This window comes from Phyllostomus discolor, chromosome 8 (genome assembly GCF_004126475.2).
Source record: "Phyllostomus discolor isolate MPI-MPIP mPhyDis1 chromosome 8, mPhyDis1.pri.v3, whole genome shotgun sequence".
Lineage (NCBI taxonomy): Eukaryota > Metazoa > Chordata > Mammalia > Chiroptera > Phyllostomidae > Phyllostomus > Phyllostomus discolor.
This window is the reverse complement of record NC_040910.2, coordinates 103708158-103730558: the sequence shown is the minus strand read 5'-3', so window position 1 is coordinate 103730558 and position 22401 is coordinate 103708158. Positions and strand designations below refer to the sequence as shown.

General features: G+C 60.1%; 1 protein-coding gene across 2 annotated transcripts in view; it reads right to left on the bottom strand.

Annotated features, from left to right (window-relative positions):
* The window catches only part of ARHGAP23 (Rho GTPase activating protein 23), a 77071-nt gene extending 59996 nt beyond the window's left edge, over positions 1 to 17075 (bottom strand). The window contains exon 1 of one of the 2 annotated variants that reach the window (XM_036033840.1): positions 16951 to 17075. In XM_036033840.1, the coding sequence (XP_035889733.1) occupies positions 16951 to 16959 (9 nt within the window). In that variant the 5' untranslated portion in view covers positions 16960 to 17075. Of the gene's footprint in view, positions 1 to 8647; positions 8764 to 16950 lie in introns of those variants that run through there. The other variant, XM_028521606.2, reaches the window with a different exon arrangement.
* Positions 17076 to 22401: the final 5326 nt, after the last annotated feature.

The window sequence follows — 22401 nt, the reverse complement described above, 5'->3', positions numbered from 1 at the left end:
TGCCCAGCAGAGTCATGGAGAAGCAGAATACGATCGAGCATCGGCACCCTCCTTCATCAGGTAGACCCTACCTGGCTGTCACGGCTCAGCTCGGGGCACGGGGGAGTGTCTGCCTGCCTCCCCAGGGCGGGAGGGTGTTCTTTCAGGCTCTTCTTTGTCAGGGAAGGTAACAGCGACACAGTGTAGGCTTAGGATTCAGAAGACTCAGATTTAAATTCAGATGCTGGGCAGCCTTTGGTGGGGTTATTAACCTTCTCAGGGTCTTAGGTCTTGTATCAGTCAATATACAACCACTTTGTTATGGCCCTTGAAAATTCATCAAACAAAGTTTCACTGAAGAATCCTCTGTGGCCACTGGCTGGTGTGGCTCAGTGGATTGAGCGCTGGTCTGGGAACCAAAGGGTCGCCGGTTCAATTCCCGGACAGGGCACATGCCTGGGTCGTGGGCCAGGTCCGCAGCTGGGGGTGTGCATCTGATCAATGTATCTTTCACACATTAATGTTTCTCTCCCTCTCTTTCTGCCTTCCTTCCTCTCTCTCTCTCTCTCTATATATATATATAAATATATATATATAAATATATATATATAAATATATATATAAATATATATATATAAATATATATATATATATATATATTTTTTTAAAGAATCCTCAGTGGTAGGTTTGGAAACAGGAAATGAGAGCACGGAGATGAATCATGCTGCCAACCAGTTTTCAACCAATGCCTATAGCGACTCTACCCAGCAACGCTGTTTCCATCTTTAAACCGCTGTTACCACATTCGCACTCACATGATGTCACAGTGAACACACCCGCCAGTGTCTTCTTCGGGTCTGTCTCCCCAGTTATGCCAGATCATTTTTATCTTAACGTTTTTGGCGGAGGATGTGAAGGGGTGATCTGGACTGGCAGACAGTGGAGATGCAAATCTCAGAACCCGTGGTTATACAGTCTTCGTGGAGCCTTCAGGTGGCAGGAAAAAGCAGACCAGGAACCCCTTGAGGGCAGGACTGTGTGTTTTTTTCTCCTGGTCCCACGAGCCGCAGAGAGAGCCGGAGCACAGGAAATGAGAGGGCGAGCAGGAGTGATCGCCAGACGAACACAGGCCAGGCGGCATTGCAGTCTGGCTGCTGCCTGGTTTTCCCAGGACGGACGCCCCAGTTTCTGGAGTCGGGTCCTTCTCCTGCCCCAGGCTGAAATTAGGGAGAGGGCAAGGTAGCACTCTGTGTGAGCTGGGCCTGGGAATGTCCTCGATGCCCTAGTCTCTCAGATAACCTAACACCACGAGACTAAGCATCCAGGGGCCACTGCACAAGGAAAAGTCCCGGCAGCGAAGGACAGAGGGCTGTGGGCCTTTCTCAGTCCTGTCGGCAGCCCCAGACTCGTTGCGTGGCCCCCCCTCTCCTGCTCCCACTCTTACAGACATCCGTCCCCCTCCTGGGCTCTCGGCTCAGTCTCAGCTGCCCCCTCACTCCCAGCAGGTGCTGCAGGGCCGAGGTGGGGCCCAGTTCCAAGGCTTCATTAGAGCTAATGAGGGCTCAGCTCTGCAGATGCCAGAGCGAGATACAGGAGAGCACCGGAACCGCCTGCAGCCCCCCAGCGCAACCTGGGGCTCTCGATTCCCTCCCACCCCTCTCTCGAAGAGGAGCCAAGGGGGGTCGCACACTCAGACACGGTAAGGGAGATTTAGAAGAATCCTCCAAGTACAGAGAATGTCACGATGCCACCAAGAAACAGGGATGTGGGGGCACGAACCAGAAAGCAGCGTCAGGGCAGGGTTCTTGCCTGCGCTGCCGGAGGCTCCGTGTCCACCGCCCAATCCAAAAACAAGCAAGCGAACAAAAATCAGCAGAAACCGATTCCCCACCTTCCTCCTTTCATGGCATCCCAGCAGGTCAGCGGAGGGGCCCAGGGGCTCTTCCCCACCCTCCGACCGGAACTCAGCCACCTGAGCTTCCTCTCACCTGGCTTCCCTCCTGCCTCTTCCTCCCCCTTTTCCCTCTCCCTCGCCTCCTGCCTCTGTCTCCTTGTCCTCATCCTGTTCTGGGCCTCAGCATCCTCACCAGTCACATGGAGAGGCAGGGGCAGAGGGGTGGCCTCTAAGAGCCTTCCAGCAGAAATTTTGAACATGTTCCCGTTCAGCCCTGGCTGGCGTAGCTCAGTGGATTGAGCGAGGGCTTCGAACCAAAGCGTCGCAGGTTCGATTCCCAGTCAGGGCACATGCCTGGGTTGCAGGCCACAGCCCCCAGCAACCACACATTGATGTTTCTCTCTCTCTCTCTCTTTCTCCCTCCCTTCCCTCTCTAAAATAAATAAAATATTTTTTAAAAATGTTCCCGTTTAGGGGTCTCTCCCCCCCCCTAATTTGAAGCAAATACAGATCTTTCTTCACACTGAGAAGGTGGGAAGCCCTGTGGTGGCAGGGGGAAGGTCTCCACTTTAGTCTCCCCTTTCAGCCTCGGGAGCAGGTGAAGCTCTGACCGCCCAGACCTCCACCCGGCCCTCTACCAAGGGCTCTAAGGCCAGTGTCCACCCTGGATTCTCTCTAAGGGACCCTCACACCCTTTGAGGAAATTAAAAAGGAGAAGGAACCGGTGGATTTAGGAGCCCAGAGTCAGATAGAAATCAAGCTGGGAATGATAGAAGCCAGGCGGGGGGGCCAGAATGAACTCTGCCCTTCCCTGTATCGACCCCCACCCAGATGCCCAGGGCCCAGGGCGGTTGTCCTCCCACAGGGCTCCTACATGCACCCCCCGCCCGGCCACATTCCTCCAGCCCACACGCCTCCTGCCCGCCTGCCCGCCTGCCCGCCCGGAGGCGCTGGGTCTGCTCCCATCCTTGGCTCGCAGGTCGCAGTCATCCTGACACCCCGCCCCAAGCTGTCTCTCCACCCAGGGGTACAGGCTGAGCTTTGAAAGGGTCACTTCAAAGAGGACCTGCCTCTGAGAACCCAGCCAGACCCAGGGCCGGCTCCTCGGCCAGATTCCCGGCGGCTGGGGACAAAGGCTCCACTGTTCCTCCGACCCCCGGACGCCCCCAAATGCGCTGGGCATAAGAAGTCTTTCTTTCCCCAGTTCCGCTCCGTACAGGCCCCTGCTCTTTGCCGCTGGGAGTAGCCGTGGCCCCTCCTCCAGGAGAGGCTGGGAGTGGGGGCCACAGGGAGCTACCAGTTCCCCCATTGCCGCTACCACCATACACCCTCCCCCTTGGGCAGCCGGAATGTGGAGGCGACTCCAGGACTCGCATCCCAGGGCCTCAGTGCCCCATAAGCACTGAGTCCTTCCCAGGCCCGCCAGGGCCTCCCACCCACAGAACCACACCCACCCTTCCAGGCCCCCCTCCTTCAGGCAGCCTCCCAGGACTCCCTGTTCTTGGAGGAGCCTCGCAGCACAGCCTCAACCACGGCAGCCGACTTCTCGCTCCTGCCCCCGCCACCCCTAAGAGCAGGAACCAGGTCCACCTGCTCCTGTAACTTCCTGGCGCTCGGGGCTGACCCCTCCGCAGAGCGCTCAGGGTTTCCTGTGCCGGCCTCGCACGCAAGGCCCGGAGTCTCTCTCCAGTCCAGCCTGTGCTTGCTCACCTCCTCTGATCGGGAACCTCATCGGCTCCGGGGCCAGCTCATTTCCTCCCCGGGTCACCCCAGCCACACGGGGTTCTCTGTACCGAGCTGGAAGTGGGTTGTTCTCAGTTCCATCCATCGATTATGGTTTGTTTAACAACAGTCGCTGCTAGAGCCGAGATTACCACATGGCAGCCGCTTTACCTGTATTACCTCATGTAATCCAGTGGAATCCAAAAACCATTTTGAGGGATTATTTCAGGGCTAAGCAAATGGAGGCGGAAAAACAATTAAGTAACGTGGCCAAGGTCACACAGGGAACGAGGGGCAGGGCTGAAATTTGAACCTGAGGGCCCTGACACCCAACCCGCCTCCCCAGGTGCTGGGGGGGCGGGTACCAGGGCAGACGTCACCCCCACGCTAAGTCCTCTTTTTCCTACCGGCTCCCCACCAGCCTTGGTCGGTGCATGAAGGTGTGGCCCGCGATGCGGACGGACGTTAATTCGGACGGCGCATGGGGAACAGAGGGAGCCAGAGGGGAAGTAGTCAGTTGCGGGGGTGGGGGGGCACACAGGTTTGAGGGGGGTGGAGGAGATGACCCCGGGCATCTCAGGGTTCAGGACTGGAGATGACTAGAAATCCAGTCACCCTTCCTGCGAGAGAGAGCGTGGATAGCTCTGACAGGCCCTAACTAAACACTCTGCGTACCCTCCACCTGCAGAGATGCAGAATCTCCCATCAAGGGGATGCGCTGCGCTGAACACCTCGGGGCCAGAGAGATGAGAGAGGAACGGGCCTCTTTAATCCAACCCGTAGTCTTCCCCGACGTGCCCACCGCTCAGCTCCGTCCCCTTGGAACGCCGGGAGGAGGAGGGAGGGAGAGAAGCCGGTAGCGAGCGGCCCCTGTGAGGCGGTGGAGGACAGTCATGACAGGGTGTGGGTGAGCTTTTCTTTCCTCGCTAGGTCTGGCTCAGGTGTTCCCGGCACAGGTAACACAGCAGAGCAGCTGTGGGCTGCCTTCCCAAGACGCCAACCCCAGCGACTTCCACAGGGTGAGGTTACAGAATTCTGTGTTTTTCCCACACAGTGCCGGTCGGTTAGCACACAGGGCTACGCGCTAGGCTCTGTGGACACCGAGACAAATGCGACAGTTCGGGGCCTGCCTGGAATGAGGCCAAGAGCAAGGTCAATTCCTCAGCTCTGCCACTGGCAGTGTGACCTTAGGAAGCCGTGTCTTCTTCTTGGGCCAGTTTCCTCGTCTGTCAAACGGGACAACAATAATGTCCCTCCCTAGAGTGGCGGGCACTTTGGAAGTAGTCACCAATACTATTTTTCTTGTCTGCAAATGATGCCAGGCTGGGAGAGGACACGGCTGTGTGGACCGACTCTCACAATGCCAGGGTCAGAGCTGGCCACGGTGCACCCTGGGAAGCCAGGGGAGGGGCTGCTCCCTGGCCTGCACTTCGCAAACATTTATGGAGGGTCACTCTGCGCCAGGCACTGTGCTGGCCACTGGGGACACGGAGATGAACGGGACACATTGTCCACTCGTCCTGGCTCCTCCCCACCCACCCTCTTCCTCCCGGGCCCAGTCCCAGAACTCGGTGCACTGAGGGGGGCACCAAGGACAGGACCACGTGTGGGAAGGCACGGCCTGGGGGCCGGGCAGTGGGAACACCTGGGTTCACATCCACCACTCGCAGGCTGCCTGGCCGCAGACACCCTCTGACCTCAGTTTCCCCACTGTCGCCTAGCGAGTTGGACAAGATGACCCTCCTGGTCCTGACCCACACTGACAGGTGATGGATATGCCCCACCCCACAGGGCTTTAAACTTGCCCTGAAGCCCAGTCCCAAGGCCATCCCAGCCTGCGTCCCACTGAGGCCTGCCTGGTACTGGCTAGCACTGCCCTGCCAGGGAGCTGGCACAGTTTCACGTGGAACGGGGGCCTAGATCTAAGGGCGGGTGTTTGGAGGGGGCGGGGCGCTAGGGGAAAGGCAGAGCCAGCTCCCGCAGGCCCTATTCATGGCTCTCTCCAGGGAGGGAGAGAGAGCAGGATAATTAAAACCAGGCTTTGTCCAAATCCTAGACTGTGCCAATATCTCACCTTTGAACCTCTGCAGAGGACAGAGCAGGGCTCCTGCCCCTTTGAAAGGAAAACACCAATGAACCAAACCACAGCCAGGTGTTATAGGCTAGCATGGGGGGGGTCGAGGGGTAAACGAGCTGATTCTCCCACCCACCAACCATGGACACCCGAGGCCTTACCACCTTAAGGCCTCTTGTCCCCATCCCTGTCCCAACTGAAAGAAAAGCAACCAAGCTGCAACCTAGCGAGAGGTTGACCTTGATCTTGGGCTGTGAGATGGACCCGGATTCAAGGTGGGAATGATGGCAGGTCGAGGCAGGTCCTGGGAAGAGGGATGGCGAGGTGAGAGCATAGACTCCGACCGGGTTGCTGGGACCCCACCCTGACTCTGCCACTTGTGAGCGATGTGACTTTGCTCATGCCGTTAGCTCTCTGTGCCCTCGACTGTAAGATGGGGTGCCAATGCTACCCACTTCACGGTTGTGTTGTGAGGGTTAAGGAGGGAATTTGTATAAATCCTGGCCCAGAGAAATTGCTACCTATGTCTTAGCTATCAACTGTACCATTAAAGCAACTCCCTCTCCTTACAACACTTTTTTGAGGCGCTAATGTATACACTCATTAGACTGTATCTGCATCCCCTGTGGATTTCTGTACTGGAATCCAGGGTCACAGGAATCTGCCCAACCCACTGTGCTGGAAATATTCCCTGCACAGTGTTCCGGGCTAGCCTGCGATGTGGCAGCTCACAGGCCTCTCCCTGGAAGTTCTCCCAAAGACCTAATGCAATAATCCCTCATACTGTAACTTGTTCCATTCTCTTCTTTTGTAGTCTCTCTCTCTCTCTCTTTAAATCCTCACCCAAGGATGTGTGTTGATTTTAAAGAGAGAGGAAGGGAAAAAGAAAGAGAGAGAGAAAGAGAGGGAGAGAAACATCGATCCGTTGCCTCCTGCACACACCCCAACCTGGGATCAAACCCGAAATCTAGGTGTGTTTCTCTGACCAGGAATCGAACCCACAACCTTCTGGTGCATGGGATGATGCTCTCATCAGCTGAACCACCCGGCCAGGGCTCCTCTGTCTCTTAACCATACACATCATAGAATCCTTCTAAGTATCCCTGCAATGAAGGATGAAGCAATAAATACCTCTGCCCACTCCTGCGTGGCCCTACTTGGAACCAGCACCCTCCCTCGCCCCCGCTGCCATCCATGCCAAAAACGCTGCACCCCTGGGGGGCCAGACCAGTCTCCTGCTCCCCTCCCCCATGAGCTCAGGGTCAGACTGAGGAGGGGGCACAGAAGTGCCCATCCAGGCTGCCTGGCCACAGGCCTATTTGTCAGGACAACTTCCTCTCGACTTGCCCCATTCGAAAAGCCTGCCCCATTCCCCATGGCATCCTAAAGCCGCCTTCCTAGTAATGCTCCCTTCTGGGAAGTTTTCATCTTGTGACTCTCATCAAGAGACGGGGGCATGGGGCCCTGGATGCAGGAATGGGGAGCTCCTAGCTCCCTGGGTGTGGGGCTCAACCACCTTGCGAGCAAGTGGAAGAGGCTGAGGCTGGGGGCCTTCGAGTTGCGTCTAGAGGTGAGACGACTGGTGACGTAATCAAGATTCAAATCACACGCCAAGGAGCACGGCATCTCAGTGAGAGTGGCCACCTTGGGGATGGAACTGTTGCCCCAGCAGAGGGGGAGGGCCACCCAGGATCACAGGGTAGGGGCAGGGATGGAGAAGCTAGAGGGATTGAAATGTGTGTGTTGATGTGCGGGGGTGGGGGGGGAGCCCAAGGGATTCAGGTTTAATGACCTCCACTCCCACCCCCGGTCCATCCTGAATTTCAAGTTTATAATTAGGAACACTTTGGCTGAAAGGCAGAGGGGGAGTCGGGGAGGGAGAGAGATGCAGATGCAGACTGAGGGAGAGCTGAGCATACATCCATCCAGCTCCTGGGAAGCGCACCCGGTCTCAAAGTTTGCAAAGTGCCAGCCCCGGCTTCAGCTCTGGGGGCAGGGCTGAGGAAGAGCATCCCTAAGTCCTTCAGCCCTGTCCACAGCGGAAGAGGCCTCAGCCTAGACCTTGACCCCAATCTAGACCCCCAGGGAATTTCTTTTCCAAGCTCAGGGGACGACTGGCTTGACAGTGTTCAACCCTTCAACTTGGGAAGGGATGGAGTGTGTTGCTCGGGCGTCGCAGCGGGACTGGGCAGCCAGGCTCACTCGTAGGGGGCTGGCCCGGGTAGGGCCCGGAGGCCCCTGCTGGCCCCTCCCCAGCCTCAGCAGCTGGCAGATGAAAGAATCCAAGCAAAGCAGCCTAGCGCTGAGTAATCCCCTGGCACCCTGCGACCAGACCCACCCACAGCCCGCCCGAGGGGGCAGAGGGAGCAGCCGTGCCGGCAGGACCAGGGGTCCCGAACCTGTTTCTCTCCTTCAGGACCCAGGGGAGCGGGGGGATCGCGCCAGGCAGTTCGTCGCGCGGCCGGGTCTGGCCCGGCAGGGGGCGAGTGTGGCGCGGGGAGGGGGGTGTCCGGCCGCGGTGGTCAAGGACATCTCGCTCCGGGAACCCCCTCCCCCACTCCCTCTCCCTCCAGCTGTGCCGGGGCCTCGCCAACGGAAAACGAAAACTCGGGCAGAGGAAACGGCGGCAGGCGCCCCGCCTGAAAAACCCGGACAAAAGGCGCGGACCTCCGTCCCCGTTGGCTGGCCGCCGGGGTCCTGGCACTGCCGCCCTGGTCTGTGCCCCTGCCCTGGCAGCCCTGCGAGCCCCAGCCCCCTGCCCCCCTGCCTCCTTGCCTCTCCTCGGCCCGGGTCAGCTCTCGCTCCGGCCCCCTCCCGGGCCTGCCACCAGCCCGTATTCCTTGCAGTTGTGCCCGCGGTGCCCGTGTCGTGCGCCCCAGGTTGTGCCTCACGAACAGGGGCGCGGCGACCCCCGCCCTACCTCCGGCTCCCCGGCAGTGCTCCTACGACCCACCCCATCCCCTGGCCCAGAGCCTCACCTGCGGGGGCCGGGGCTCCGGGCGGGGCGGGATCCCGACCAGGCAAAAGGCGACTCCATTCATCGGGCGGCAGCGGCGGCTCTGTGGCCCGGGCACTGTTGGGGGCGCGGGCAGGGACCCGGGAGGGGCGGGGCCCGCTCCTTCGCTCCTCCCCCTGAGCTCCGACGGGGCGCACGCACCGCCTCTCCTTAGGGGACCAGACTGGCAAAGGGGGCTGAGGAAGGGGTTTGCGCTGGCCCCAGAACTAGAGGGAGGAACACAGCCTGGGGAAGAGAGCTGGTCTCGGGGAGACAGTCTAGGCCAGCTTCCAGGGGGCCAGCCCAAACAGACGGCGATCGGGGCGGGCCAAGGAAAGTGGACAAGGGCGCCCAGCCCAGAGCCAGTGCAAGGAGAGAGGGGCGGGGGAGGCAGGACCGAAAAGGGAAGCAAAGAGAAACACAGCCAGGCAGACAGGTCAGAGATGGAGAGGCACGGAGCACAAGAGGCAGAGAAGAGGCAGAGGAAGGCAGAGAAGGAGACGGAAGACCTGGGGCGGATGAGGGGGAAAGACAGAAGCAAGCTTGGGGAGCTTCCCAATCAGAGACTCACGGAAGATGAGGTGAAGGCAGAGATGGCGGTATCAGGCCGTGTGGGCGGGGTTTGGGAGGAGGGGGACCTTCAGGGGCGCCCCTCCGTCTAGCCCCCCTGGCCCAGTCAGAGTCTGAGCCCACAGGCCCTACAGAGGCAGGGGAAGGGAGGCGGGGAGACCAGGCTGGCAGGGGCCCCAGGCTTTCGGACTCCCGCCCAGCCAGTCCGTGCCTCCGGCCTCTGCATAGACAGACCTGCTCCCCAGTGGGGAGCACAGGGCACAGAGACCCCTCAGGCCCCGAAGCCACAGGCAGCCTGTGACCTCTCTTCCCTGCTTCACTTGGAGTCGGGCTCAAAGAGCCACCGGGGCCCCAAGCCAGTTCCTCGGTTCTCTGCCCCCAAGCAGGACGCCCCCCCCCAGCCAACCCAGGAAGGGACCGTCCCTCAGTCCTTCGTTTCTGACGGGCAGTCCTTTCTGCTGTCTAACCAACATCCTTCCTGCCTCCTCTTTCCTGCAGCCCGTGCTCACCCCTTTCCCACGCCTTCTTGCCGTTTCACAGGTCGGGCAGCAAGGAAGGCAGAGGCCACAGATAAATGGGAATATGGTTTGGATGAGGCAGGCAGGGGAGGCAGGGAGGCTGACTCTGTCTACTCTGGAATCGCCTACGCCCTCGGGGCCAGGAGACCTGCCAACCAGCACCCTGCCTCCTGAGAGCAGAGTCGGAGCCCTCCGCCCCCTCCCCTCGGGTCACGGTCAGGGAACCAGGCCCTGGAGGGCGGGTGGCTCAGGCACCAGCTAGGCCATCCCTACTCCTGGGAACCTGAGGAAGGACATCCTGACTTGTTTTTAAATCTTACATGTAATTGCCCATGCTGGTGTGGCTCAGTGGATTGAGCGCTGGCCTGTGAGCCAAAGGGTTCCTGGTTCAATTCCCAGGCAGGGCACATGCCTGGGTTGTGGGCCAGGTTCCCCAGTGGGGGGGGGGGGGGGGGGGGGAGGCAACCACACATTGATGTTTCCCTCCCCTTCTTCCTCCCTACCCCTCTGTCTAAAAATAAATCAATAAAATCTTTTAAACAACAATAAACAAGTAAATCTTATATTTAATTTAATTTATTTTAAATCCCCTGGAAGTCGATGGGAGTGGATGCTTTTATAATGACAGGCAGTGCATGACTCCTCTTCCTTCCCCATCTCTCTCCGTGAGGGTCATGCGCACCCAGAGTCATCCCCCACTCCCGAGAAGTCCTTCCTGCTGTCTAACTGTCATCCGTCACGCTGTATTTTCTCGCTTAGTCTTCAACCAGATTCCTGTTTCTGTCCCTTTCTGCCCTGCAGCTCCAGTGGCCCAAAACTTGCGGCCACCCTGCCTCAGGGGTCCTGTCCTCTCATGACAAACGGGTTGTCCCTGTAAAGGGGGAAGCCAGGGCATCTGAGATCCAGACCGAACTGGGGCCAGGGGAAGGGAGGGAGAGTGGTGGCCCCTGGGGGCCCCCTGGCTCACTTTTTCCAGAGCCTGATGCCCTCAGATACTGCGGGAGGCGGGAGGCGGTGAGAGGAAATGAGCTCACACTGGCCGGCAGGCCATTCCTCCCTCCACAATGCGCTGCACTCACCTCCCCCACTTCCCAGAAAGTGTGCTCTGTCCCCACCCTCCTGCCCTTCCCGCCTCCTCCTGCACCTTGACCCGCACCCCCATCCTGCCCCTGCCCTGCCTCATCCATCTTCTCTGGAACCTCTGCCTCCCGTCCTTCCTCTCCCTCCCGGCTCCCCAGCTCCTGCCTCCCTCCCTCCCACTCCCTGCATCCCACCATCCACCCCCAAATCTGCTCCCTCCCTGGCCTACGCTTTCCCTGGGGTTTCAGGCACTGAAGCCCCACACAGGGTGGAGGGCGTCCCTCCCTGGGAATCTAAACTCCCCTCCCAGCCCAGTCACCTTCCTTCATCCATGAACCCTTATCGGGAGCCCTGATATATGAGGGGGCAGGGAAGTGGAGGTGGCCCCTGGGGATCGAGAGATAAGGCCTAGCTCCTTCCCTTGGGGGGACTGGGGTCTTACCAACCCTGACTCATGTGAGGTCTCAGAAAAAGAGCAATGCAAGGCTGGAGAAGCAGAGGAAAGCTTCCAGAAGGGGGTGGCCTTGAGCTTTGGGGGGCTTTGTGGGTGGGATGGGGTCAGGATGGGAGAAAAAGCATTGGGGGGGGACCACGGTGGACAAAGGCAGAGCAGCAGGAGGGAGCAACTAGGGGGCGGGAGCGGCGGGAGCCAGGCGGAGCGTGCGTGCACAGGAAGCATGGAGGGATGAGGAAGGAAACGCGGGTGGGGATGTGACCCTGGAGTGACTGGGACTGAGGCACTTGGAGTTTACCCTGTGGCTGGATGCTGCGACCGGTGCTGGTGCCGGTGTGCGTGGGGGGGGCACTTCCAAAGGGCAGGGCATTGCACCAGGCATGGAGCAACGAACAGCACAGTCCCTGGGACTGGGAGACCCACTGAGCATTGGGGGAAAGAAATAAAAGAGTCTAGAACAACTCCAAGGTTTCTGTCTCAAATGTTCTCAGGGAGAGGGGACATAGCCTCATGCTCAGTGTTTTGTGTGTATCATTCCAATGGAGCCCGAAAAAAACGGTTGTGAAATAGTGCACTCCTCATTTTGTGGACAGGGATACTGAGGCCCAGAGAGCCTGAATATCTCACCCAAGGCCACTCAGGACTTGAACCCAGGCATCTGGGCCCAGAGTCCACAGAGGTAGCTCTCAGGCTGTGTGGAGCAGTGATCAGCAGCGTAAGCCTGGGGTCCAGTCCCCCGGAAGGAGGCCGGGGCTAGAGACCTGGCTTTGGCGCCATGGGTGGCCCAGGAGTGTGGTTCAGATTCTCCAGAGACGGTGCAGAGAGGAGGCCAGACGTGGGACAGGCCCCCAGGAGCACGCACCATCAGTGGCACAAGAGGGAGGAAGAGGCAGCGAGGAAGACCGAGAGGAAGCTGGTGGCTGGGGGAAGTGGCACTGCGCTGGGCAGGGAGGGCCCTTCCAGGTGGGGTGGGGGCGGAGTCCAGACCAGGGCTTCGTGGAGGAGGAGCATGGGGGTGAGGTCGTGAAATCGCACCTGCTGAGAGAATTAGCAGGAAGGGACAGCGAGGGGGTGGCACGCAGGTGAGCCCTGGCTAAGGCACTGTTCCATTGGGGTGGGGGAGACGAGAGCAGGCCTTCTGGTTGAGGAGCAGGCCCCTGGGGTGGGAGAGCCCAAGGGGGCGATGAGTGGAGTAGAAGAAAAAGAACCCGTCTTCCCAAGGCCAGGTCGGGCCAGGAGGGGCGCCCTGGACCGGACCACTGGGGTCAGGATCAGGCTGGCCCAGAAGCTAGCAAGGCGTTGTTCGGTGTCCTCAGGGAGCACTGAACCGAGGGTCTCAGGACCTGGGTTCAGGTTCCCATCCTGCCCACCTGGTAGCTCTATGTCTTTGAGGAAAAGAACATTCTCTGAGCCTCAGTTTCACCCTCTGTGAGCTGAGAACAATAAGGCCTCGGATTTGATCACGTATTCAAAGCAGGCTGTGAGCTGGACAGAAAAGACAATGGGGGGAAGACGGGTTGGAGAACAGGTGGCGGTAAACCCGGCCAGAGCTTTGGCTCTTCCACCGGAGGTAGAAGAGCACCCCCTGGTGGAGGAGGGCATGAGGGCAGGGCGAGAGGGGAATGCTGGGGAGAGATCTGACTTCTCATGCCTCTGGCTTTCAGCCTCCAAGTCCTCTGCTTCTCCCTGAAAAGCAACCCACCGTCCCTCAAATTCTCATCTCCAAAGCAGGTGAGCGCCCAGTTCATTCAAGTCAAAAGACGTTTACTGAGCACCGACTACATGCAAACCGCTGTGTGGGGTGGCGGGGGCTGTTCGATGAACCACTGGCTATGCCTGCCCGCAAGGAGCTCCTATTCCAGGAAGGGCAACAGACACAGGAGAGGATGGCTGGGCCGGTGTGGTGGTGGTGGTACGAGCAGAAAACCAAGCACAACAATCAGGGGCCTCCGGAATGAGGGAAGGAAGGCAGGAGCGTGGGAGACAGTCTTTGACCTAGATCGCGAAGGCTCTCACCTGGCAAGTGGCAGGGGAAGGAGGCCTGAAGCCTGAGAGCTGGGCGGCGGGTGGGGCCCAGGCCCTGGCAGAAGCTCCGGGCAGCCCGCAGAGCGAACCTCACTGAGTATCTGCAATGGCATAGGGCGGGGCAACTGTCCACTCAAGAGGATGCCAGTCCCCACCCTCACCCTTGTTTCCAGGTCCCTGAGGGATCTGGGTAAGAGGGCTCCCACTTGAACATCCCTCAGATGGGGGGTTGGGGGGGCTGGAGCGGGGGTTACAGACCCCTGGCCAGGGTGGGCCCGAGGGACACTGGAAACCAGCCAAACAGCTGGGGTCCCAGCTCAGCAACCTCTGGACAGCGCGGGCTTGGGGCAGGAGTGAGAGACTTTGACTTCTCTGGGCTGGCAGCAGGGCAAGCCAGCCGCACCCAGAGAGGCCCTGGTGTCAGGGCAGAAGGTAGATGACCGATGCCCCCGAGCTGCCACTGCTAGCTGGCAGCCCCTCGGAGAAACCATGTGTGGGGAACCTGGGGGAGAAGGAGTGGCCTTGGGCTGGGGTCGCAGCCCTGCAGCCTTTCAGCTTGGTGACAACTGAAGACCCAGTGGCCTGGGCTGTTTGGGCGTGACATCCCCTAGCGGGAGCTTGAGAACACCAAGATGGGGAGGAGAGGAACTGAAATGTGTTGAGCACCCAATATGTGCCAGGTTCTTTACAGACATGATTCCAGGTACCGCCCATGACAGCTCTGTGAGGTGGGCACTGTCGGCCCCACTATACAAGGGAGAGAACAGGCTCAGGGAGGGCGAGTAACTTACTGAAGGCCTATGGTAAGCTCTTGCTCTTCCTACAAAGCATGACCCCCCCCCCCCCCCCCGGCACCCGGAGAGGCCAGGCCAGGTGTCCCCTTCCAGCTCCCAGATGCTAAATTCCATCGTTGTTTGTGAGGCCTTTTCCATTCTTCTAGCAACCGACCTGCAAGTCTGCTTTCTACACAGGCCTCTGGACCCTGCCCAGCCACACCTGGGTCCTGCATGCCACTGCGCACAGGACAGGCCTGATCCACCCTCTTCCCTGTCTCCGGCGGGGAAGGAGGGAAGAAGCGAGGAGGAGAGAGAGGAGGGGATGTAGAGGAAGGGAAGAGAAGAAGGGACAGGAACAGAGGGGAGGGGCGAAAGGAGGAGGGGAGGGTGGCTCCCACCTCCCCCTGGAAGCTCTGGAAATCCCCGCAGCTGCTCCCCTCGCCTCTGCCTGGCCCTGAGCCAGCCCCGGGCAGGCGAGAGTGAGGGGCATTAGATGGAGAAGAAAGAGGGGCAGGGCACTGACCGCAGTGGGGCAAGCCCTGCATCCACCCCACACGCCACCGGGCGATTCCAGCCCCTGTGCGAGATTCCAGGCATGCTCCCCTTTAAGGAAGCCCGACATGCCAAAATCCACACATACCAAACAGACACATCAGGGTGGTTCTTGCACTATAAAAGGATTCTTTGCTTTACGAGAGGGCTCGGCACATGGGAAACTTAAAATAGGAGCTTCCCCTGGTGCCGTGAAAGAAGCTCTGATTTCAGAAGCACCCCACACACACGATGCTTCCGGCGCATCCAGAAAACTGGCAATACCCACGGGGCTGGCGGGGCTGGGGCTGCCTTAAGGCACCTGCCTTCGGCCCAGGGCACCTCCACGGCCCACGGTTGTGCGTTGTGCTGACCGTCAGAGTCCCCACAGGGCAGAGGCACAGGCTGGCTGCTGTGCTCCTCCGCTGCAGAGGTATCATCCCAGGACACCTCAGCAGGACCTGGGGAGCCACCATGCATCACAGCTGGCAGGGATCTCAGCAGCCCAGAGAGAGAACAGCAGTCCACAGCCACCAAGTGTCTCTTCGATGGGGTCAGGGTAGGAGTCCAACGTCCTGACCCTCCGTCCCGCTCTCCCCACCCTTCCACAATGCCAGACCCGGGGAGGCCCGCTCTGTCCTCCGGAAAAGAGGAAGCAGCCGACCCCCTGGAAGGAGAGGAGGCTGATGCAGGCAACCTCGGGGCTGCCTGGGGGAACAACTTGGGCCAAGTCGCACATCCGGCGAGATGCATTTGGGGTGATGTAGGCAGACAGTAGTGGGGGGCCCTTAGTCCTGCCCCTCCTTTTTTTATTGAGGTGAAATTCACATAACATAAAATTAACTATTTTACACTGAGCGATTCAGCGGTATTTAGTACTTCCCCCTTCTCCTCCCCCCCCCCCGCCCCCCAGAGTGGAGTTGAGGATAAAGTCCGCAATGACAGCAACAGCAGATCATGATGAACATGATGAATTGCGTCCCCTTCCCCCTGCCAGGCCTGGTGCTCCAGGGAGCTGCCACTGGCCATTTAAATTAACAACCAAGACGCCAAACAGGCCTGGAGAAGACCAGCCCACAATCCCACCCCAAACATCACGAGGAGCAAGGAGCGAGTGCACGCCCAAAGCACTCCACCCTCCCAGCGGCCCTCGCTGACCCCAGAACTAAGGACCAGCCCAGCCCCTGGCTCCACCGCGCGGGCCCTGGCTCCTCACCCTGCGCCCCTCCTCACCACCATCACAGGCAGCCCGGGAACCCCTCCGCCACAGAGGCCCGGGGCTGGCTCCGGCCGGAAGAGGGGGTTTCAGAGCCCGGGACCCCAAGCCACTGCTTCAGGTGGAGCGGCCCCAGGGCGCCTGGGAGTGTGCCAAGCCCAGCACGCAAAGGCACCCCCAGGAGGAGAAAACCCCGCCACGCCAGCCCCACCCCAAGACCTCGCTCGCACGCACGAAGTCGGGATGGGGAAGGCAGCCAGGCAGCTCCCGGAGCAGCCTCACACTCTGGCCAGGGGCCAGGCCGCTGCCCCTCTCGGAGCAACGGGGGCGCAAGCCAGGATGGAGCCCTCCCGGCACTTGAGGAAACCGGCCGCTCACCCAGGATTTGCTGAGCTCTGTGGAGAGCGGGCGGAGCTCTGACCTGGGGGACCACTTGCCCCTGGCCTGTTCGGATGGAGCCTGTGTGAAAAAGACAGCCCCCCTCAGCCTGACTGGGCGCAAGTCTCTATTTGGAGGGGTGCAGGGAGAGGCTGCCCAGCCCACCCTGTCTTCCCACCGCCGTGTGAAGATGTCAGCAGCTGCTGCGGCTGTAACTGGGAGAGGAGGGGGAGCCCGGCTGGGAGAAACCCTGGACGCGCAGGGGGCAAAGGGGACCGTGGTATCCTAGGGTCCCACTAGGGCGGTCAGGTCAGCCTGGTGGCTGTACGGCCTGGGAGAGCCACCCCCACCTCCTGTCACGCTCTCACTCGGCACAGCCTGCAGCCCCCTTAGGCCTAGGATCCTAGCGGGGCTCGGGACCTTATCGAGTGGGGAGGGGGCTTCTAAACGCGGTGCTCTCCTTCTGGAGGGGGGTGGGGTGAGGAGAGAGGCAGCGTGTGCTCCCTCCGCGCCCATCTCCCTGTGTGTCGGTGGTGGGGGTACTCGCGTGTGTGTGTGTGTGTGTACACGCCGAACCAGCCCCATTCCTCCCCCAGAGCCCGGGCCCCGCCCGCGCAGGGATCCAACCCCTCCCGCGGCGGCCGGTCCCCCTCTCCCGCGGCGTGCCCACCCACACCTTGTTCTTAGCGCCCCCAGTCCCTGCCCTCCGCTCCCAGACACGCGCCCGCGCCCACTGACCTGCTCCATACTACTGCCAGCTATGCCGTTTTCGCCGCGCCAGCGCCGGGGGGCGCTGGGGGTGGTCGCCCCTCCATGCGCCGCGGTCGTGCAGCACTACGGAGCCCAAGCAGCGCCTGGTGTCAGCCGCCCAGACCCCTGCCCCGCCCTGCCCCGCAGGCCCCGCCCCCTCCCCTCCCCTGTTCTCTACACACGCGGGTGGAGACACCGCGCGCGCACACACGCGCACATACACTCTCTCAATCACACGCACACACAATGCACACACACTCCTCATGCACTCAAGGGCTCACCCTTGCCAGCACCCTCTCTTCTGCCTGTCCTGGGGGGCCCTGTTAATCCAGAGAAGACCCCTTCCAGGGAAGCCCCTCTCCTCATTCTTGAGGTTTATGAGAATTAGATGGCCCCACCCTCATTTTACGGGGGCCACAGAGGGGCTGGCCCAAGGTCACACAGCAGCTTGATGACAGAGCTGACCCCATGGTCCAGAACACTGTCTCCCAGGCTGAGGCCCCACCCCCGGGCTCCCCTGCAAGCCAGCCGGAGATGCCCACGGAGCCTGGCACACGAGGACACACTGCTCCGCCCCGGCCTGCGTGTGCAGGGGTCTAGACCTTGTGACCCTGCAAAGACAGGACCTGGTGGGGAAGGGCCACTCTGTGTGGCGAGGCTCAGCCTGTATTCAAATGTGTTGTGAGACCCTGGGCGGGGCGTGGGGAACAGCATGGAGATTCCTGCCGCCCACTGTGCGCATGCCCCAGGCACGTGCCAAGCAGGAGGATGGCCGAACTGTCCACCACTGGGGAAGGGTCCCCTGAAGCCCCAGGTACCATCTGAGAACCCGGCTTGCAGGCTGTGGGGCCACCCGCTCTACCAAAGACCAGGGAGGTAGCGAAAAGACTGCCTCCTCCACTCACACCCAGCCCCCATCGGCCGGCTCCTGCCTGCCCACTGCTCCTCTGCCCAGCCCCTCGCAGGGCAGGGCCACACTGAGGGGGGGGCATCACATGAGCAGGCATGTGAGAGGCCGGCTGCTGCCCGGAGCTGGAGGGTGGAGTCCCAAGTGGACAGGGGTGGGAATTACTCTGCCCTGAGACAGGTAGTGCGGTGGGGGCATCCGTATTCAGGGGCTGACTGTCCAGCCCCCCGGGGCCAGCGCCCAGGCCGCCATGAAGAGGGTCTCACCACTTCTTGCTGTACCCTGGCCTCTTCGTTAGGCACCAGAGGGTGAGGGGGCAGGGGGCAGGAAGCTGAGATGGGAGAGTTAAGATCCTCAGTGGGCCTGGACAAAGGGGGCTTTATGGGCTGGGTGTGGGGGACATGCTGGGGGCAGGAAGGCAGGAATGCAGGCCAGAGAGGCCCTGAGCTCCCAGGCAGCCCTGTTTGGGACTGAGGTTGGACTCCCCCAGCCCTCCCATGCTCGGGCCCTGCGCCTTATTTGCTGCTTTGCTTCTGGGACTGCAGCCAGCAGGACTGGCAGCCCTGCGCCCCTGGCCGCCCCTCCTCTCAGGGATCTGGTGGGCACTGCCCATGCGCTCCCAGTCTTCCCAGCCCAGCTGTCTGCAGCCTCTCTTGGCTTCCCCGCCGTGCCCTCTCTGCGGCCTCATGGCCCCTGTCTGCTCCCCAAGTGAGTGCCCTGCTGGCTGCCCGGGGAGGGGAGGGCAGACTTGGGTGGGGTCACAAGGCTATAGGGTCAATGAGGCCCTTTGTCCCTTCAGACGGAGTCTGTCCTGGGCTAAAGAGACAGGAGACAGAGAAGAGTGCCAGCCAGCAAGCACATCTCTCCGACCATGGTGGCTGTGGAAGGCAGGCTCCATTCTTCCCAGTTGGTTTCCCTCTGGTTTTCTTTCAGAGCTGAAGCAGCCACCGGGAAATGAAAACAAGAGGGAGGAGGCAGCCTAGGTGGCAGCAGCTGCCCATGCCGGGCTTCTGAAGCAGCTGCTGCCTGGCCGGACCTAAGGTCCGGAGCTGGGCTTTGCAAGGCTGAGAATCGTCAGCCCCCAGAGATGTTGAGCTGGCCCCATGGACTAGACTCCCGCCGCCAGCCAAAGTCACGGTGGCTGGGCTGCCAAAGTCCAGAGCTGTTTTTGCAGCACAACCCTCCCCCCCCACCCCACTGCGGGAACTCCCCAAGCAGAGAGTCCCTGTGAAAGGAAGGGACGGTACTGCCCACCATCTCTGCCCCAGCCTGCGGGGTCCACGCATGCAGCCCACCAGGCTCCCCTGGCAGTCTGGATCCTCCGCAAGCTCCTGCTCTTTGTTTCCTTTTCCTGCACCCACTGAGGCCAGAACCTTCAGCCCCAGCAGCGCCTCAGAGGGGCAGCAGGAGGGTGTGGGGGCAGGGCTCAGCCCAGGCCATTTGATATGTATCTTATTTCCTTCATAAGATTAAGAGGACAGCCTTGTCTCTCTTGCTCTCTCTCTGCCTCTCTCTTTAAATTTCTTTTCCTCACCCGAGGATGTGTTTTGACTGATTTGAGAGAGAAAGGAGGGAGGGAGGGAGGGAGAGAGAGACACTGATCAGATAGAGGGAATCAGTGGCCTCCCTCCAGTATGTGTCCCACCTGGGGATCGAACCCCAAACTCAGGGATGTGCCCACCAGGGGATGGAACCCGCAACCCCTCAGGTGCACAGAGACAACGCTCCAACCAACTGAACCACCCGGCCAGGAAGGGCAGTCTTGTCTCTTGATGAGTATCTTTGGGCAAAAACCTTCTTTTAGGGGGTCAAAAAAATATCCCAGACTGGTCAGCATTGTAGTCCCCACAACCCCTTTGAGAGACTTCGAGTCATGCCGGAGGGAGACAAGCCCAGATTCAAACCTTGGGTCTGCCACCGAGTAGCCAGGTGGTGCACTCCCTTCCTTGAGCCCCCGCGTCCTCACGCAGAACCAGGGTGACGATGGCCCCCACCCACAGGGCTGGTGAAAGATCGAATGAGGTGTGAGCAGGAAATAAATGCTTGGTCCTCGGACCACACACATAAATACTCAATAGAAACACTTTCCAAAAGGTGAATTAATTCACCTTTTGTTGATTAGTATTATCTGTAGTTTAGCGGGTGACAATTTCTGATCTTGTTGTCCCCCAATTCTGGGGGCCACACCCTGGCTGCAATCGGGCATCCCTTTTGGGGGCGGGACCTGCCTTCCGCCGAGTGGGGAGCAGAGGTGAAGAAGGGCAGTTTCTCGCCTGGTGTGGACCGCAGCCCCTAGCTTCCTTCCCCTTGCCTCTGTGACCTGTGCCCTCTGGGGCTCCCTGGGGGGCAGGGGAAGGTGGAAAGGGAGCTGACAGCCTGGAGGTAAGACAGACAATCCCTGGGTGCCACGGGCTTGAGAGAGGAGGGAGGGGGATGGACCAGGAGGGAGTGGAAGGAGAGGAGGGGGAAGGAGGGCGGCAGGCATCAGGCCCTGCTCCTCCACCTGCTGCTCTGCACACAAAGCCAAGAATGATGCAATCCTGGCCTGGCGCGGCTGGGGGCCTAGAGGAAACGTGGGCATCCAGGGTGGGAGGGTGGTGGGCAGCGGGGCAGACACCAGGGGCCTGTGGATGCCTGACCCCGAGTGCCCAGCCCGGTATGTGGCTCCTGACCTGCTCCTGAGGGACTGGGGCTGGACCCCCTCCCCAAAAAGAAAAGTCACAGCTGGAGTCAGACATGATGCAACCAGGACATCACTCCAGGTGGCCGCCCCAGGGGGAAGGGCACCGCCCCAGGGGGAGGGGGACAACCGGAGACCCAGACGCCGAGTTGACTCAGAGGCCCCAGCTGGGCCCTTCAGCCCCAGGCCTTGGGCTGCGCTTCTCTGTCCTCTCTTCCTCTCCTCCCAAAGATGAAGAGCGAAATCCTCTGGGGAAGATGGGAGGGGAAGGCTCAGGACAACCATAACCCAGGGCCTGTGCAAGATATTAAGTATTTATAGAATTACGTAAAACCCAGGGCAGACATGGAGACAGGTCTGGGCTCCCAGTGCCAGGAGACCCTGGCATCTCTCTGGGGCAAGAATATCGTTAATAGCCCTGGTCGACGTGGCTCAGTTGCTTGACATGTTGTCCTATAAACAGAAAGGTTGCAGGTTCGATTCCCAGTCAGGGCACACGCCTAGGTTGTGGGTTCAGTCCCCAGGTGGGTTACCACGTAGGAGAGGCAACTGATCGATGTTTCTCTCTCACACTGATGTTCCTCTCCCTTTCTCTCTCCCTCCCTTCTCCTCTCTCTAAAACCATTAAGCATATCTTCACATGAGGATTAAAAAGTAAAAAAGAATAACCATTAGTAGTCATCAAGCCAGTGGGGTTGAGGGTAGACCCGAGGTAGCCTCCAATAGCTCTTGGGGCGTCTGCCTTAGCTCCCTACTCTGCCTGGGAGCCAAGAGGAAAAAAGCCTCCCTCCACCAGGAGAAAGGGGACTTGTCCTCTCCACCAGGGTCATGTGGAGGATGTGCCATGGGCCAGGGTCCCCAAAGGGACAGGGCATTGAAGGGGGGCGGCAGAAGAGGACTAGAGATACTGTGGAACCTTTGAGACCAGCCTCTCCCCATCACCACCCGGCCAGAGGGGACAGTGGGGTGGCCTATCCCGGAGGAGACCACTAGGTGGCAGGAAAAGCCCAACAATGCACCCAGCCCCGCCCCTTCCCACCCACCCGGCAGCCCTGCCCCGAGCCACCTCTTTCTCCCTCCCTTCCCTCCAGCCCACCCACCTCTGCAGCCTGAAAAGCTTCGAAGCCTTTTCATTTTTCCTCTGCCTCTGGGAAGGCAAAAGCTCCCAGTTCTTTGCCTCCAAATGCTGCTGATAACGGTAATGAGCCGTGTTCATGGCGGACAGTACCGAGTGCTGAAGAGGTGCCGGGTATTTCACTCACACACGAGGTAAATAAAAATGCTGCCCCCCTTTTCACAAGGAGACAAACGGAGAAAGCGTTAGTATTAATAGCGTGCCCGAGATCACACCACTTGCCAGGGGTGGAGCCAGTGCTCAAACCCGGACCTGCAAATGCTGGGTGGGGTCTCCTTCCCTCGGAGTGTGAACAGTGGGTGTAGGGCGGGCAGGAGGCGAAGGACCCATCAGACGCATCTGAGTGTTGTCCGCCACCCTCTCCGCTCCCACCGCTCCCCCAGTCCTGGAGAGGCTAGGAGGGCGTCTTAGTCTAGGGGTGAGTGCGAGGTTTGAAAAGATTGTTCAGGTGTTTCAGGCTCACGAAACCCCTGTCCTGGCTGAGACCACCGCACCCCTCCCTGCCGCCTCCCTTCCAGACTCCACGTGGCGTTCGGGTCATCCCCTCACCAGTACTACTTCCTGTTAGAAGTAGGGGAGGGATGAGAGTTCCTATGCCATATGGTTGCCCCCCAGTTTGGGGCCAAAGGTGATTCTACCCACAGGACCCTCCCCTACCGCCGCCTTCCTCCCTACCCCCACCCACACCCCATCTTTGACCTGCCCCACTGTATCCAG